The sequence below is a fragment of the Chionomys nivalis genome, chromosome 3, assembly GCF_950005125.1.
Source record: "Chionomys nivalis chromosome 3, mChiNiv1.1, whole genome shotgun sequence".
In the NCBI taxonomy this organism is placed as follows: domain Eukaryota; kingdom Metazoa; phylum Chordata; class Mammalia; order Rodentia; family Cricetidae; genus Chionomys; species Chionomys nivalis.
The window spans coordinates 122,414,735-122,432,498 of NC_080088.1; the positions used below are offsets into that span (position 1 = coordinate 122,414,735).

Genomic DNA, 17,764 nt, shown 5'->3' on the forward strand with positions numbered 1-17,764 from the left:
CAAAATGTCACAGGCTGGACATTCCTGGAGAAGAGAGACTCATTTCCCACAGTTCCAGTACCCAGGGCTGGCTTCTTCCCTTCCGCATTATCCTGTAGTTTCAGGTCACAGTGTCTTTAAAGTAGAGCACAACCCAGGATTGCGGCAAACAGTTTCTCATCCCCAAGCCTGTGGGAGAGGAACCAGGGGGCTAGCCTGGGCAAAGGGGACTGTGAGGAGTGTCGAGGGGGATGTGGCTTCAAACCTGCAGCTCTTCTGGGAGCTCAGGCTTCTAAGTGCCACCTGCAGAACCTTCCATGCTTGCCATGGAACTTCTCCATGTCTCTGGTGCCTCCTGTGCCCACACCGCTCAGGAATGATGGCAGTTCCCAGCCTTGAAGCCCTGCTGTGGGGAGCTGCAGGCTGCGTGCTCCTGTGAGGGGCTCACCTGAGCTGTGCTAGCAGCATGAGGGGGAAGAGCTGTGGAAGGTGACACTTGCTCAGCCCGCCAGCACCTCAGGTCCCGCTGGCAGCTGGCAATGGAGAGCCAGGGCTGCAGAGGGGCCCTGAGTGCCCAGGCCCCGGGAGGGCTGGTTGTCAGGGATCAGCTTTCTCAAGGCTGAGGGATGGAGAGACCAGCTTCCTGTTTCTCCCTTCCTGCTTCTCTCCTGCAGGAAGGCCTTTGTTTGGTTGACTTTGGGGTCAGGGTTTCCTGTAGCACAGGCTGTCCTTCAAGGCCTGACCCTCCTGACCCCTACCTGTGCTTCCTTGAGTCTCTCTGGTTCTTGATCTTAAAGAGCAAAAACAAGCAAAAGAATGAAAATGAAAAGCCAGAGGCCTCAGCTCAGGGCTCTAAACTCTGCAGACCTCCCAGGGCAGAGGGAGCAGGGAGCCTTCCTCTCTGCAGCTGGTGAGGATTTCTGCAGCCTGGGATGGCACTGTATGCCTTAGGAGCTAGAAATATTCCATGGTTGTGTACATACACATCACACACACACATACACATACACAAAAGTGGTGTATTTCTGTTGGGTGCTTAGGCGAATTTCAGCCATCTAGGGAATGTGGGGGTGCAGGAAGCGAGGCTCCTCGCAGAATGCTTGCCTTTCAGGTCTTATGGTGCAGACCCCAAACCCCAGCTACTCAGGAGGCAGGAGAATCAGAAGTGCAGGTCCAGCTGGATGGAACAGGGTGGCTTCTCCCAGCTTGTGAGCCATGCCCCTTAGACACCTTTGGCCATGGCTGCTAGGCAGGTGAGCCTCCATCCCCAGTCCTCTGGGGACATTTTGTTGTCACTCTGGGATGGGTTATCGCTCCATTTAGGCAGAACTCATAGCTTCCATTTGAATCCTCCAGGGAGTGGGGCAGTCCCATGCAGAGTGAGCCAGGGGACATGTGGGATATAGTTAGAGTGAAACATGCCAGTGTTCTGGGGTACTCCTACACTTTGGGGGTGGTTAGTTAAGATGTTTTACTATAGGCACAAGGGTTGAGAACCCGTGCTCAGAGCAAAGGGTGACGTCACATACACGGCCACTCTTCGCAGTGACTGAAGTGGTTCCTCATGGACTGTATCTGGGCTTCCTCCCTGGCGTCTGCACTCTGTGGCTGCTCTGCACTGCTGTCAGACTGCACAGGCGCAGGCGGCGTGTCTGTGCGCTTACTGTGGAGGGTCTTCACATGCAGTCCAGCTACTGATAGACACCAAAGGGTGTTTATTAGGACAGTGTCCCCTCTCTCCCTCTCCTTGCCTCCCTCTCTGCCTTTCCCTTCTCTCTCTTCCTCCGTCCCTCCCTCCCCCATTTCTTCCTCTCCCTCCCTGCTGGTGCTAGGGATTGAAACCCAGGGTCTCTGGGGCATCCTGTGTGCTGGGTGAGCAGCTACCAGGGTGAGTTATTTTCTTTTGACACAGGATGATTCTGTTCTTAGACTGGCCTTTACTCATTCTTTCGCTGGCAAGTCTTGAATTTGCAATGCTCCTGCCTCAGGACCCTCCTCTTTCCTCCCCTCCCCTCCCTTCCTTCTCCTTCCCTCCTCTTCCTTCTCTTCCTTCCCCTCCCCTCCCCTCCCGTACCCCCCCGCCCCTCCCCTCCCCTTCCCTCCCCTCCCCTTCTTTCCAGTAAGCTGAGGCTACTGGTCTTCTCTCTCCTCTCTTCCCCTCCCCTTTCCTTTCCTTCCCTCCCCTCCCTTCCCTTCTTTCTCCTTCCCTCCCCTCCCTTTTCCTCCAGTAAGCTGAGGTTACTGGCCTTCTCTCTCCTTTCCTCCCCTTTCCTTCCCTCTTCTCCCTTCCCTTTCCCTCCCCTCTCTTCCCCTCCCCTCCACTCCAGTAGCTAAGGTTACTGGCCTTCCCTCTCTTCCCTTCCCCTCCCCTCCTTTACTCTCCCTCCCCCTCCCTTCTAGTAGCTGAGGTTACTGGCCTCTGTTCCCCTCCCCTCCTGGCCCCTCCCCCCAATCCCCTCCCCTCTCTTTCCCTCTGGTAGCTGAGATTACCTCCAGGCCCAGCTCTCTTTTTTACTTAGCAAACATTTATGAAAATTCTGTCCCAGGCCAGGTGATAGTATTTCATTTACTTTAATGGTTTAATTTGGCTCACAAGTGTGCTTTCCAGAGGTGAAGGCTGACCCCTCCCCAGCCACATCTTTTCCCTCCACTCCCAGGAATGGCTTGGGTTCTTTTATGACCCCCATTGTTTTGTGACTGCTTTCAGAGACCACAGGGATGAGGAAGTTTAGTCTGGTGTTTTCATCCCTTCCTGTGGGAGAGAGTGGCATTTGGTGAGAATCCAGTGTGGCATCCAGGCCTGGCCCCATCCCAGAACAGTTAGGCTGAAGTCTCTGGGGTGGAGTTGACTTGGTTTGAAGCTCCCTGAGGTGTGGGGTTGAGAGCTCTGCTGACCTCACAGCTTTTAAAATCCAATCCGGCGTGGGCAAGCTTGAGGGCCCAAGTTCAATTCCCTTTAATGGAAGGCGAGAACTGACTGTACAGAGCTCTGCTCTGGACATGGAAACAGGAAGGGGCTGGTGGGGTGACTCATAAGGTGAGCCTGGGGACCTGGAGTTGATCCTTGCAACCCTTGGAAAGGTGGAGGGAGAGGATGGACTCCTGACCCCACACACGCCCATGGCACACATGCCCCCACCCTCTCATATCATATCCACGCAGTAATAATAAATGCACGTTAAAAAATCATATAATGCCTTTTAGAGCTTGGGCTTCTGCTCAGTGTTCATGGAGCAAATGTGCTGGTCAGGCAGGGTGACATGTGTCTGGGTCATCTTCCAGAGTTCCGCCTGGGCTGCGTATGACCCCTTCTCAGAAAAGGTCCTTGGGAAGATAAAATGTGGTATAGCCCTATAGTGGAATAGTATTCAGTTATAAAAAAGGAATGTTTCAGCCAGGCATGGTGAGGCATGCCTGTTGTACCATCATTCTGGTAGCTGAGGCAGGAGGATGGCAGGAGAGGAATAGAAGAAGCTATATTTGAAGCTGCTCGCTGCTCAGGTGGCGTGGCAGGTACTGTTTGTGTGTTATTTAGTTTAAATTAGATTCAGATCTGATGTCTCTGTTGCCCTGGCCGTGTCCAAGCTTGCGTGATTGCTTTGGTCCCGTAGAACATTCTAGTGACTGCCCAGGTACCAGCAACCTGAAGCCAGTGAGCAAGTGAAGCCAGGTCCTGGCAGGCAGAAGATAGTGCTGGGATGGTGGGGAACTGTCTGGAAAGGAGCCATCTGAATGACCAGACAGACCTAGGCCATCCAGGATCTGGGCAGGAGGTGGGAGCTATGGTGCAGACGCCCAGCCCAGGCGGGCTTGTCCTGGGGACCCAGGGCAGCCTTGCGGGAGTGTGTGTTTCATCCGTGTTCTTTCAGACACAGTCCTTGTCACCCCAGGAAGTCCTGCATTTTATAAGCCCCCCTCATCTGCCTGTCGTCTGGGCAAGCCGAGGACTTGGTAGCCATGGCTCTCCTCTGCTCCTGATGACTCTCCTTAGCCTGGTGTCATTCTGTTGCTCACTTGGCTGTTGGTATAATTCTTTGGAGTAATTACTGTTTGGATCCTGCTTTATTTTCCATTGACTTGTTTCCTTGTTGTTGAGTTGCCGTTGCTCTTTATATGTTGTGGGAATAAGATGGCTGACACCTCTCTTCCTGTCTGTGGGTGGATTCTTCACTGTCGTCATGGTGTTCTTTAAGCACACGTGTTTTTGGGTTGACCAAGTCCTTTTCTCCTTGTTACTTGTGTTTTTGTGCAGTGTCTTGAAAGCCACTGGCTAATACGAGGCTTGTTCCCTTTTACGTTTTCTGCTTTCAGCTTCTCCATTAAGATCTTGTTCTCTTTTGCCCTAGTTTTGGTCCAGAGTTTGGTTTGTTTGTTTTTGTTTTCTTTTTGTTTGTTTGTTGTATAGGAATTTACTTAATTTTTACCATGGCAAGAGTTTGGTGTGTAATCCACCCATAGAGCATCCTTCAGTAGCTGCACTCATGTCCAGGGCTGCCACAGGAGCCTTTAATTTCAGGACACAGGGTCTGTTTGAAGATAAAAAAGTATCAGCCTGGAACTCTTTGCTGTTCCTCATCTCAGTTCGGTACATTTTATACTTTTCATCAGGTATTGAGGTTCTTACACCGTAGTCTAGATTGGCCTTCAAGACCGGCACCAACAGGCTGGACTGTCATGTAGGTGGGATTTATTTAATGCCACTGGGGCATGGAAATGAGCCCAGCAGAAAGAACACAGAAGCAGAAGAGAAGGCCCAGTGCAGGATTAGGGTGCTCAAGGGATGTGAGCAAGTAGCCAGGAAGAGACAGCAGGCCAAGGGAGGTCTAGGGAGTCAAGAATAGGGATGAGGGGCAGGGGCTAGCCTCGCCCTTCCTGATGCTGTGTGTCATTAACCTGCCCCTCTGGGCCTGCTGGCTTATCTGTGTAGAGAGTGGCAGGTAGCACTTTCTGGACTCCTGGGTGTGCTAGGCTGTGATAGGTTCCCCAGTGTGTAGCTGAGAGGAATTCAGACTACATGTCCTCGGTGAAGATGTTCAAAATAGGACCACACGATCAACATGGGCAGTGACTGGCTTGCAAACTGGAGGCCCAGTGGGCCAGGCCCATAAACCAGGCATGCCGCCCCCTGGTGGCTGGACCATGTCGTGCAGGTTCTGTTTCCCCTTGAAGCTGTTAATATTGTTTGTTCCCACATGGTTGAGGTCATGCAGCTGTGAAATGGGCCACTTGGGCCCAAGACCTGCTACCCTCATGTTACCCATGACCATGACAGTGGGGGTTTCTGATGCTGTGCACACCTGTCCTGTGAACAGGGGTTCCCACTAAAATTCTTTCCTTGTGTTCTCTATCTCAGGTGCCTCCGCAGAACCTGGAGCAGGACGGCCAGCAGCCTGTCCGGCAGGTGTGCCCCATTGCCTCTGTCCCCAGGCGAAGTCACAGCTTTTGCAAGGACAAGAAGAGTGGACCCTTTGTGGTGAGTGACAGTCGTACCGCTGGAGAGGGGCTCACAGGCTTGGTCTGTGTTGGAAGGTTCTGTGAATGTGTGTGGAGGGTTCAGGTTGACAGCTGCCTGGCAAAGGGTGACCAGCTGGGGACTGGGTTACCAGACCCTCTGTGCTTGGGAAACCCTCGCTGCTTTCGGGGTTTTGGCACTAGGGGCTCTGCAGCTGGCCACAGAGGCTGGTGAAAGTCTTGGGTTTGAGTTGCAGAGCTGAGTCTTTTCAACAGCCTTGAGGTTTTGAGAGTTTAGTGTCTGCACCCTTTGATTTTCTCAGCAGGGAAAGCTGGGTTAGCGATTCCTGTGTCAGTGCTGATTTAAGAATGGAGTTGAATCCGGAGGGAGCCAGGCCAGAGAAAATGCACCCATGGGGGACATTAGGAGGCTGTAGAAAGCCAGCTCCAGACTTGCGGGGCCCACGATCACCATACACATGTATCCTCTGTCCCTGTTCATGCAGCAGGCAGAGAAGAACCCCTCCTTCACGTGGCTGGTGTGGGCTCTAAGGAGGTGACAGAGGAGGGACTTGGCACGGTTCCAAGCACCCAGCAGACACGCCGCCACACTGCCTGGCTGCAGGTTGTTGGCTATGTCTCTTTGGCCGACTTTTCTTCTCTCAACTTCCATGTTGTCTTAAGAAGGACCTGGGAAAAGGACCAGTTTCTTGGGAAACTTCTGACCTTCGGAGCTGGGACCCAGGCTGCCCTGGTGATTTGGTTGATTTCTGTGTGTGGTCTGTAAATGGACGAGTTCTCTCCTTGCTCGGAAGGTGCCCTGAAGGCGCGGCCCAGGGTAGCTGTGGCCCAGGTGGGCTCGAGTCCCGCCTCCCATACCTTCCCACGTCCGTGGTCTAGAGAGACTTCAGCTGTAAAATGGGCATATTTGCTGTTATTGTAGGGGTGGAGTAACAGGGTGTGTGGCCGGTGGGACGGTCATCTACTGAGTGGCCCTGGGAGTAGCCCTTGTGCCTAGATGCCGGTGGCAGCCTTACAGGCATGTGACACTTGACCATCTCTTAAAGTTCCCTTCCTCAGATACCCTTGTCTCTAGTCCCTCTCTGGTGGCACCGCCTCCCTTATCTGATCCAGTGTAAACTTGTGTGTGTACCTGTGAAGGCGAAGGTTATGGGGAGAAAAGGTCTGGAATCTGTCTGCAGTCTCTGGCCTGCAGGAGGCCTCCTTGCTGCAGGCTCCTCTTTCCGCTGTGCCATCAAGAAGACTTTGTCCCTAGAGTCCTGGATGGCTTTCCTTGACTCCTCTGTTCTGGCTCTGAGGCCCCTGTGCCCTGCCTGAGGCATGTGGGACCTCCCCTCCTGCAGACTGCAGACTGAAGGAAGGACCAGGACTCAACCCTGCAGAACTGGTCTCTGATCTCATGCCTGCAGTGTTAGGAAGCAGCCACAAGGAGGCAGTGGGTGTCCAACCCCCTCCTGACTCCTCCCATAGCCTGTGATGGACTGGTCGACCTGGAGCATCTGAAAGGAAAGACAAGCTTCAGCTGCTGTGGCCTCTGGGGACTCAGTTTCTCCTATGGGATGGAGCTGTGGCCTCTGGGGACTCAGTTTCTCCTGTGGGACGGAACTGTGACCTCTGGGACACAGTTTCTGCTGTGGGACGAACTGTGGCCTCTGGGGACTCAGTTTCTCCTGTGGGATGGAGCTGGTTTGGTCTCAGAGCAAATGAGGACTCCTCATTAATGCTTTGGTTGAGGAGCCCCCTTTCCTCCTTTTACCTTCCCCATCCTCTCCCTCTCCTTCTCCCCTTCTTTGTGTCTGTTCAACTCTGTAGAAATGGGGAAACTGAGGCCCACAGTGAGGACCCAATTTGATTAGGATGTCCTTTCAGATGAGGCTTGGGGATTGGTGACATCTGTGAGTTCTCCTGAGATGGTTGGGGAAGCCTGGTGGACATTGGCTGTTAGTCTGTCTGGAGAACGTTGGCTGCTAGTCTGTCTGATGAATGCTGACTGTCAGTCTATCTGTTGAATGTTGGCTGTCAGTCTGTCCTTGTTTGTCCGTAACTTCCTGCTGTTGCTTGCTCATCTAGGGTCACGTATCTTCATTCTTTTAGGAGTTTTGTTTTTATTTCATGTAGCCCAGACTGGCCTCAAACTCTTTATGTAGCCAAAGATGACCTTGAACATTCTTCACCTGTTCCTGCCTTCTGAATTCTGGGTTACAGGTGTGTGCCTCCCTGCACTGTCTATGGGTGGTAGAGCCTGGTAGATGCCAAGGTGACACTCTGCCAACTGAACTACACCCTAGCCTTTGTGGTGCTTCTATGGTGTGTGCACAGTGTGGGAACCAAATATGTAACCACTGGCCAGGCTCAGAAAGGAGACATCTGGATGTTACCAAACACCGTGAAGAAAATAACCCAGTGTAAGGAGCCAGGGTAGGGGTTGGGGAGAGGGGTGCAGGGGCTCTTTCTTGTCAGGTGGTCAGCAAGGGCCTCTTTGAGGAAGTGACTATGGGTGGGGCCTGTAGAAGGATCAGAGGAGGGTGTCAGGCAGAAGCAAAGGTCTTGGGTATAGACAGAAGTTTCTGTCCTGCTGGGTCCTCCAGTCGTTCAGTCACAAATAAACACAACGAGGCTTATATTAATTATAAACTGTTTGGCTTATTGCTCAGGCTTATTACTAACTAGCTCTTACGACTTAAGTTCACCCATAATTCTTGTCTATGTTTAACTATGTGGCTTGGTACCTTTTTTCAGTAGGGCATTCTCATCTTGCTTCCTCTGCATCTGTCTTGCGACTGTGTCTCTACCTTTCCTCTTCCCAGAATTCTCCTAGTCTGGTTGCCTCACCCATACTTCCTGCTTGGATACTGGCCAATCAGTGTTTTATTAAACCAATACAAGTGACAAATCTTTACATGGTACAAGACCATTGTCCCACAGCACTTGGGACTTCTTTAGTTTGATGATTATGATGGTGATAACAATGGTGAATGAGCCAGTGGAGAGGGTGACCCTTGATGGCAGGATAAGAGCTGTATTAATCAGGGTTCTCTAGAGGAGCAGAACGTAAAGAATCACTCTCTCAGACATACATATGTAATGGGATTTATTAGAATGGCTCATGGGCTGTGGTTCACCTTGTCCAACAATGGCTGTCTGCCAATGGAAAGCCCAAGAACCCAGTAGTTGTTCAGTCCATGAGGCTGGATGTCTCTGCTGGTCTTTTACACACTGGAATCACAAAGACTCTAATGCTAGTGAAGGAATGGACTTGCCAGCAAAAAGGAGGGCACTCAGGCAGAGAGCAAGCTTCCTTCTTCTTTGTCCTTTATAAAGACAGGCTTTAGCAGGTGTGGCCCAGATTAAAGGTGGATTTTTTAAAAAAAGATTTATTTATTATTATGTATACAACATTCCTTCCGTGTGTGCCTGCAGGACAGAAGAGGGCACCAGATCTCAGTACAGATGGCTGTGAGCCACCATGTGGTTGCTGGGAATTGAACTCAGGACCTCTGGAAGAGCAGCCAGTGCTCTTAACCACTGAGCCATCTCTCCAGCCCTAAAGGTGAATCTTCCCATCCCAAAAGATCAGATTTAAAGTTGGGTCTTCCCACTTTGAATGATTTAATTAAGAAAAATCCTTTACAGGTGTGCCCAGTTGCTTGGATTTTAGTAAATTCCAGATGTAGTCAAGTTGGGTAAACAAAGTAGTTGTGTGTGTGTGTGTGTGTGCATGTGTGTGCACATGTGGAAACTAGAGGTTAGCCCCAAGCATTGCCCCATGATGCCTGCTCAGCATGTGACCTGGCTCTTTTCTAAGGGACTTCCTTTATCCTAAGGTGGCAGAGAGACCCCTGCTTAGAGATTCTAAACCTGAGGCTCAAGGCAGGGAGGTGGCTGCACCAGGACACACGGTGTAGAAGCCTGGCTTGTAGATCCTTCCTTTGTATCCTCAGCTTTCAGCAGCACCAGCAATGCCCACAGGGCTTTGTCGGCTCCCAGGGGCCCAGAACCCATCCAGTGATCACCTGCCCTCAGGATCCAGGTGCACATGCTCTGTTTGACAAGCTGCCCTGGTGGGGACCTTGTCACTTGGCTTGGGCACACCTCCCTGGCGGGTAGGCACAATGGCCTCTGCTGGGAGGAGGTCCAGACTTGTGGGTTCTGTTCCCAGGTGATGTCACATGACCAGCCTGGGCTCTCCACTAATCAGACAGTGTGGGGCTGGTGATGAGTGGGAGGAAGGGTTGTTGTAGAGAGACATGCCCATGGAAAGCCTCCTCAGTTAACCTGCCTGGAAACTTCCATGACAGATTGCATGTGAGAGCCAGCGGGAGGATGGCAGAGTGTGTGCTCTGAACCAGATGATCCAGGATGCAAGGGCGTCTATGTCCCGTTCTTTAAAAAAAAGATTTATATTTTTTAAATTATGTGTGGGGAGGGATGTATTTGCACGTGAGTGCAGTGCCTTAAGGGGCCAAAAGAGGGCTCCAAAGCCCCTTGAACTGGAGTTACATGCAGTTCTGAACTGCCTCACTTGGGTGCTGGGACCCAAACTCTAGTCCTTTATAAGAACAATGAACAACCTTAACCACTGTGCCATTTCTCCAGCACCTACATCTCCTTCTTGACCCATAGGGTCCAAGATTCCTCACTGATGGTGGGTTAGCCCAGAATGTCCAACTTGGCCCTGGCTTGCTTTCTTCCCATTGACAGGTGACTTCTAGATAGTGTCTAGTCCTGGCCTTGGTGCTCTGCAGGTGTATGGTATGGCTGTGGGTCCACTCACTGCTAACAGACACAAGTGCATTTCTGTGCCTTGAATCTCATCTCTGTCCTGCCCCAGGTAGTGCCAGGTCTGCATGCATCCCGTGGCCGCCACAATCAGGACTTGTCCTGCCCTCTGTTCTGTCAGGTGCTCTGCTCTGTTGGGAGCATGCATTTGCATCTGTTACAGTCTGGGGCAGTTCCTAATCTTCAGGCACTCCATTGTTGCCTCCTGATGGCTGGTGCTCACTGTACACCCGAGCTATAGCATTGCTGGGAGTCGGGCTGCATGTGCGCAGGACGTGGCTGCAGTGGCTGTACCTGGTGCCTCCCCGCCTACAGTGTATGGATTTCCAGCTGTCCCCATCCCTTGACAGGCTTGCAGCGGTCTCTCCCAGCCCTCTTAACGTTCAGACACCGCAGAACACTGCCTGACAGTGTTTCGTGGAACACTTGAGTTGAAGAACTGAAAATGCTATGGAAGATTCCAGTTCTGGCTTCTGTTTCCTGCTTAGACAAGTTGGAAAACAGCTTTATGCCAAGAGTCAATTCCAGTTGTTGGACCATGCCTAAGGATTTTGGGGCCATACATACTGGACCAGGGGAGATGATGCTATAATCCATTAGTGATGTCTTCATGGATCCGGGAAAGGAGAGATCAGAGTGTCAAATGTTTGCTAACCCTGTTTCAGCAACATATGTGATGAGATACATACAGATACACACACACACACACAACTCAATGCACCTATGAGCGAACGTGCCCCAAATGGCGTCTTGGAGACTCTCCTTATGATTCTGCAAATCTCAGAAGCACTTCAAGAGTCCTTGCCTGGGTTTATCGTATGTATGTCTCAGTCCACTGCATTCTTTTGTCTCTTCTGCCTCCCTGGACATGGGGCTGGGCTCTTGTCCAGGGCAGGGGCATCTGAGCCTTGTATGCATTGAGATCTCATGAGCTTTTCAGCCTTCTGATGCCCATGCCCATAGTCACAGATGGGACATCAGAATGTCTGTGGCAGGATGAGCCCTCCTGTGTCTGACCGCCGACTTTGCTCGGGTTTCAGGCCCCCACATATGGCTTTTCACAAGGTCCTGGGGACACATACCTGGATCCTCACACCTACACAGCAAGCTCTCTACCTGCTGAGCATCTACAAGCCCCAGCTTTTCAGTTTGAGACACAAGGTTTTACTTGTCTTGAACTCACCTGGTAACCCAGACATGTCTTCATCTGTTCATCCTCCTGCCTCAGTTCCTTGAGCAGATGGGATTACAGACCTGAGTCAGACCTGCCTGTCACTTTAAAAAATAACTGTATAGTTTGTCTGTTTAAACGTCAACAGTTTTTTGTTTGTTTGTTTTGAGACAGGGTTTCTCTGTGTGGCCTGGTTGTCCAGGAACTCGTTCTGTAGATCGGGCTAGCCTTGAACTCAGAGATCCCCTTACCTCTACCTCCTGAGTGCTGGGATTAAAGGCGCCTTCTAAACTTTAGTAGCTTTGACTGCTCAGAGTTCTAAAGCATCACAACAATGCAGTGTAGAAACTGTCACCTTCCCTGCAGGAAACCCACACCCACCAGCAGCCGCTCCCTTCTCCCTCCCCTCATGAGTCTGCCTTCTGGGCATACCTGCCTGCACTCCAAGGCCCACACAGATGGGATGGCCTAGCAGGGACTCTTGGGACTGGCTTCCCCCACCTGGAATGGCTTCAAGTTTCATGCATGCAATATCAGAGGTAGGTGTGACCGTCAAGGCCTGCTGGCCAGCTCAGCCCACATCCCAAAGGTTCACAACCTTGTAAAACAGCGCCATCATCTGAGGACCAAGTATCCAAGTTCACGAGCACCTGGGGGGACTAGGTGTTTCAGCTCATGAGTACCTGGGGGGACCATGTGTTCCAGCTCATGAGCACCTGGGGGGACCAGGTGTTCCATCTCACAAGCACCTGGGGGAACCATGTGTTGAAGCATATGAGCACCTGGGGGGACCATGTGTTGAAGCATATGAGCACCTGGGGGGACCAGGTGTTCCAGCTCACGAGCACCTGGGGGGACCAGGTATTCCAGCTCATGAACACATGGGGGGACCAGGTGTTCCAGCTCATGAGCACATGGAGGGACCAGGTGTTCCAGCTCATGAGCACATGGGGTGAACCAGGTGTTGAAGCTCACTAGCAACAGGATGGACCAGGTGTTCAAGCTTACTAGCACCTGGGAGACCAGGTGTTGAAGCTCACTAGCATGGGGTGGAACAGGTGTTCAAGCTCACAAGTTCTTGGGAGATATTTTTAAAAGCAAATGCCAGTTTGTGGTTTTAGTAGCTCCACAACCCCTCGCGCCATCCACACTAATCTTTACGTGGCTGCAGGTTTCCCATCTGTTTGTTACCTCTTCCTCTCCTCCAATTGGAATGGCCTGCCTCTGGGACCCAGGCCCCATATGTATTTGTTTGAGGGAGAGCCTGGATCAAGAGGAAACACACACAGGTTGCCCACCCCATGGAAGGAGACCACTTGAGTCCTTCCATGACTTGGTTGTCAGGGCACTATGACTTCTGCCCGGTCTTAACGGACAAGTTGAAGGAACCAGGAGCGGTGGGAAAGGAGGCCATTCCATAGGGCCAGGGGAATGGCCAGCATGGATTGCCACAGCTAGGCCCTTGGTGGGACAAAGTGTGTGGGGTGTTGGATGTGGTGGGTGGGTGGATTTCTGAAAACAGATTTCAGCTCATTTTCGCTCGACCCCTGAGTCACCCTGGCTACCCAGGGTTCCCAAATCTAGCTTTGCAGCCCCGTCCCTCAAGTCCCTCAAGACTGTGCATCAAGAGCTGGTGGGAGGGGCCAGGCCCAGCCAGGGCAGGAAGGCTTAAACTCATACACTGTGGTGCTGAGACTCATAAGTTTCTAGTAGGATTGATGCTTGGAGAAACTGAGGCAAGGTGAAGTGAGGTGATTTAGATGGCGTGTATGTGCCCCAGCTGGAGCTCAGACCTGTTGGAAGGGCTCTGTGCCCTGCAGGATCAGGTTTTACTTGGTGTTGGCCGCCCTTTCTGACTGAGTTTTCTGTTTCCCCTCAGCCTTCTAATGAGATTAACCTTAACCAGGAATGTCCACCAGAGGGCAGAGTGGAGATGCTCTAACCAATACACTGTGGGGTTTTATTTTTGTTGTTGTTGTTTTTAACATTCATTTATTGTGTGTGTGTGTGTGTTGTGATGCTCACTTGTGGTCAGTTCTCTTTTTCCCTGGGATGGAGCCCAGGTCCCCATGCTCTGCCTCAAGTGTCTTTACCTACTGAGCCATCTCCCCGGCCCAAGTTACTTTTTTTCCCTGTCTGCTTTGTTCTCTGCCTCTCAGACCAGGCTTTTCCTTGACCCTGTTGACTCTGCCCACGGAGCTCACTAGCTGGCACGTGTGCCATTCTGCCACTTCCCCTCGACCTTGGGGCAGTTTCTGGTGCTTGAGCCTGGCATCAGGGCTGCTCTGCGGCCCTCCATGCTGGTGGTTCTGGCCACATTTATTTTCACAATGACGCCTTTCTATTGAAAGGGGGGATATGTTTTTATTTCTGAAAGGAATGTGTATTGGGAGCGAGGGCGCTCTGGCCAGCCCACAGTGAGAGCCTTGTGGGTTTGGAAATAGTATTGCTGACTTGAGACACATTTTGCAGACGCCACACCCTTGATGTGAGGTGGGTCACATCTCAGGCCTGTTTCTAGTGCAGGATCGTGCACACAGTAGGGGGCAGCGTCTAGTAGGATGGGGAGTGAGGAGTGGGTGATGCCTGGGTCCACATCCAGGTGTCTGGGCTGCAGGGAGTGGAGGGCATTGCCGCCTGAGTCAGTTCCTAGGCAGCTCCTCCCCCTGTCCCTGCATGGGAGTGTGACCTGTGGGTCCGGCCAGCCTCATTTTAAGGAAGCTGTAAGCCTAACATGTGGTTTCCATGTCTGCTGATACTTAAACGTAGGTCACAGATGCACAAGCCTTGGCCTGACCTAAAGCAGCACCCAAAGAAAAGGGGGTACAGAAGTGACCCGTGCTCATCTTTGGGAACCCAGGTGTTGATTCCTTAGAGCAGTAGTTCTCAACCTGTGGGTCTCGATCCCTTTGGGAGTTGTCTTAGTTAGGGTTCTGTTGGTGTAGCAGAACACCATGACCAGTAAGCATGTTGGGGAGGAAAGGGTTAATTCAGCTTATACTTCCACATTACTGTTTATTACCAAAGGAAGTCAGGACAGGAACCCAAACAGGGCAGGAAGGAGGCTGCTTACTGACTTGCTCTCCATGGCTTGCTCAGCCTGCTTCCTTATAGCACCCAGGACCCCCAGCCTAAAGGATGAGACCACCCACCATGGGCTGGGCCCTCCCCAGTTGATCACTAAATGAGAAAATGCCTGTTTACAGCTGGATCTCACTGAGGCTTTTCCTCAGCTGAGGCTCCCTCCTCTCATGACTCTAGCTTGTGTCAAGATGACACACAAACCAGTCAGTGCGGGGGTCGAATGACCCTTCCACGGAGGTCATATATATCAGATGTCCTGCATACCAGATGCTTACATTACCATTCATAGCAGTAGCAAAATTATGAAGTAGCAATGAAATAATCTAATGGCTGGGGTCAACCAGTGTGCGGAACTGTGTTAAGGGTCACAGAGTCAGGAAGGTTGAGAACCGCTGCTGCGGAGGCATCCGGTGAGTTTTGGAGTTAGGAACTGCTTCAGACCTACAGTGGCCAGGAAGGGGCCTAAGGAGGAGCCAGAGGGAGCTAGTCTGTTGGGAGGGATGCCTGATTGTCTCCATGAGGAGCCCAGGGCTCTGTGACTGGGTCTGCCATGAGTCTGGGCTGCAGGCTGCAGGGCAGAGTGGCTAGACCATAGCTAGACCTCAGCATGAGTGGAGCCAGCCAGGCAAGAAGCACCGGGTGAAGGGAAGAGGTTAGCTGGGGCCTCGAGGGTCACCACACATGTGTGGCTCAGTAAGTCTCCTCCTGTAGCTTGAGAGGCCAGAGTCACCAGGATACCCTCCCCCAGACAGTGTCGGGGAGCGTCCATGCTGCTCCTGTCATCTAGAGGCTGCGGGCTTGACTTGACTGTAGCCACGCTCCCAACATAGTCTGACTTTTCCTAGCTTTTCCCTTTAGGTTCACACCTTGGCAGTGAATTTACAGCCTCTCTGATGACTGTACCTTGGGGCTGTCATAGCAAGGCACTAGACTAAGGAACTGATAGATGATATCATTTATTCCCTGCGGCTAGAAACACAAGGTCAACGAGTTAGAGGCTCCCAGGTCTGGAGAGGACCTGTTGTCCCTCATGATGATGCCTCTGGGCGTCCTCATATGGCAGAAGGGACTGGAGGGACAGACTGGTTGAGTGTTCCCAGCAACCCTTTCATAGTCTGGGGAGTGGGTCCCTCATGGCTGTCACCTTCTGAGGGTGCCGTTAGGGATAAGTTCTAGTGTTCCCCCCCTCACTCCTGATCCAGAATGATCTTGTATTTGTTCCTTATACCGTCTGCATGGCTAACCGGCTTCACACATCACAGTTTCAGATTCCAGGGGAAAGTCTAGTTTGGAGGCCACCATTCAACTCATGCAGTAGTGGTCCAGTAGTGAGAAGCAGATAGGGATCTGGGTTGGGGAAGATAGGAAACCATGGGGAGTATGTGAGGGCATACATGGAGTGGCCTAGCCCGTCTACGCAGACAGGTTCCCTGGCTGGCGGAGGAATCCCATGGGTCTCATCACTTCAGACTCCCACCTCCATGTAGCCTGGCCAGCTGGGATGGTAGGGTAAGGCAGGGGTGGGCAGTTGCTTCTGAGAACTCTGGGATGGGCCCCTGGTGTCTGCCATCGTCAGTGGGTTCTGCCTGTACCGTAGACTTGCCAGGTCTGACCTTGGTTGTCTCTTTTCCATCTCCCCTTTTTCCTGTCCCCCTCACTGTCATCAAGGTTCCACCCCCAGGCCGCCTGCTCTCTCTCTCGAGCTCTCCAGCTGGGCCCTGTTCACATTGTCCCTGGCTGTCTGGGGGAGCCATCTGTCTTTGGGGTTCATCTCTTTCCTGTCCATGTGGCTCTCCATCATGGCTCCCTGCCATTTCATATCCAGTGTCTCTTGCTGCTTTCCCCACCCGGTCCCATCACATCCTCGCCCCTTCACCTCCTGCCTTTCTCAACCTTCCTTTCCTCCCAACAGCCTCCAGTCCACTCTGCCCCTCAGCCAGGAGCCCAGGGGCAGCAAGATCTGTGTGCTGACCCAGCCTTTAGGCAGTCCTTCAGTCTGCAGGCAGCCCCGAGCCCCTCCATGAGCAGAGTGCCTTGCTTTCTGTCAGTCAGTCAGTTGTCAGGGCACGGCCAGCCTTGGATTCCTGTTAGTCAGTGAATGAGCAGGGCCCCGCCTCCCACTGTTCGCTTGCTCATTCATTCATTCATTCATTCATTCATTCAGCCTGAGAGAAGGGCATGTGCTTGAACGTCCACCAGTTGGTCAGTTGGTTGGCTCGTTGGTGAGCAAGGCCCAGCTTTCCAACTGTCGTCAGTCAGTGACCGAGCAAGGATGCCACTTCTGCTGTCTTGTTCTTCATTCATTCCCTCAGGCCTAGCCTTCCGTTATTTTGTTAATCAGTTGATGAACCAGAGAACCTGGGCCTGGCTTTCCTTCTGTCAGTCAGGACCCAAGTCCAGTGTTCACAGTTCTCTGTCGTCAGGGAGAGGGTCTGGCCTTCTGCTATCCTGCCTATCCCTGAGGCTGCCCAGCTGGGCCTGGGCCTGCTGGGTGATGGGCCCTGGGAGCAGATGAACCTCAGGCCGCCTTCGCTCTGTGGGTCCTAGCAGCTAAACCCACCCACCACGTTCAGGGTTTCCCTTTAGCTGCTGTTCCCTCTCGGTGGGCAGTGTGTGGGGCACCAGTCAGCCAGCGGCCCGGCTTCTGCCCTGTCTCTCCCCTCACATTTCCCTCTCAGATCCAGGACCCGGGCCTGCCTAAAAGCTGGACTGTCCTTTGTTGAGCTCGTGCTGAGTGCCAGTCTCTGGAAGGTGGCACTGAATACGGTGCTTGCTTTGAATCCAAGTTCCCACTGAATGAGCAGTCACCTTGGGCCACTGTCTGTCTGAGCTCCCACTTCTCGCTTGGGCAGTGGTCGCAGCCTTGTGTTACCTCAGTGAGAACAGACTCACTCAAACCCTGAAACGTGGTCACGACTCTTCCCATTTCTCAGAAGGTAAAACTGAGACTCAGAGACGTGGCAGACCAGCTCTTTTGTAGCCAGCGTCTACGAGAGGCCATCTGGGGTTCTTAGCATTCTTAGTCTGCAGACTGGAAATGGTGTCCCTCACCGCCCCGCCCCCACAGCCACCAATGGCTACTCTGGAGGCTGAAAGACCTTCCCCAGCATCTTCTCTACTCTGCCCAGGCTACCCACGGGACAGGCAAAGCCCAGGACGTGTGCCTGGGAGGCCTGGGTGCCTCCCTCAATTACAAACTATGATGCTGGCCAAGTCCTAGCTTGCTCTGGGCCTACACTTCCCTTTCTATTACATGGGGTAACCGAGGATGCGCAGGTG

The 17,764-nt window shown here is 52.4% G+C and overlaps 1 protein-coding gene across 1 annotated transcript in view; it reads left to right on the top strand.

Moving 5' to 3' along the window:
* The window catches only part of LOC130871426 (uncharacterized protein KIAA1671-like), a 98,693-nt gene that overhangs the window by 43,902 nt on the left and 37,027 nt on the right, over positions 1-17,764 (top strand). Inside the window, exon 6 of the mRNA XM_057764760.1 lies at positions 5,333-5,452. Coding sequence (XP_057620743.1) covers positions 5,333-5,452 — 120 coding nt within the window. The remainder of the gene's footprint in view (positions 1-5,332; positions 5,453-17,764) is intronic.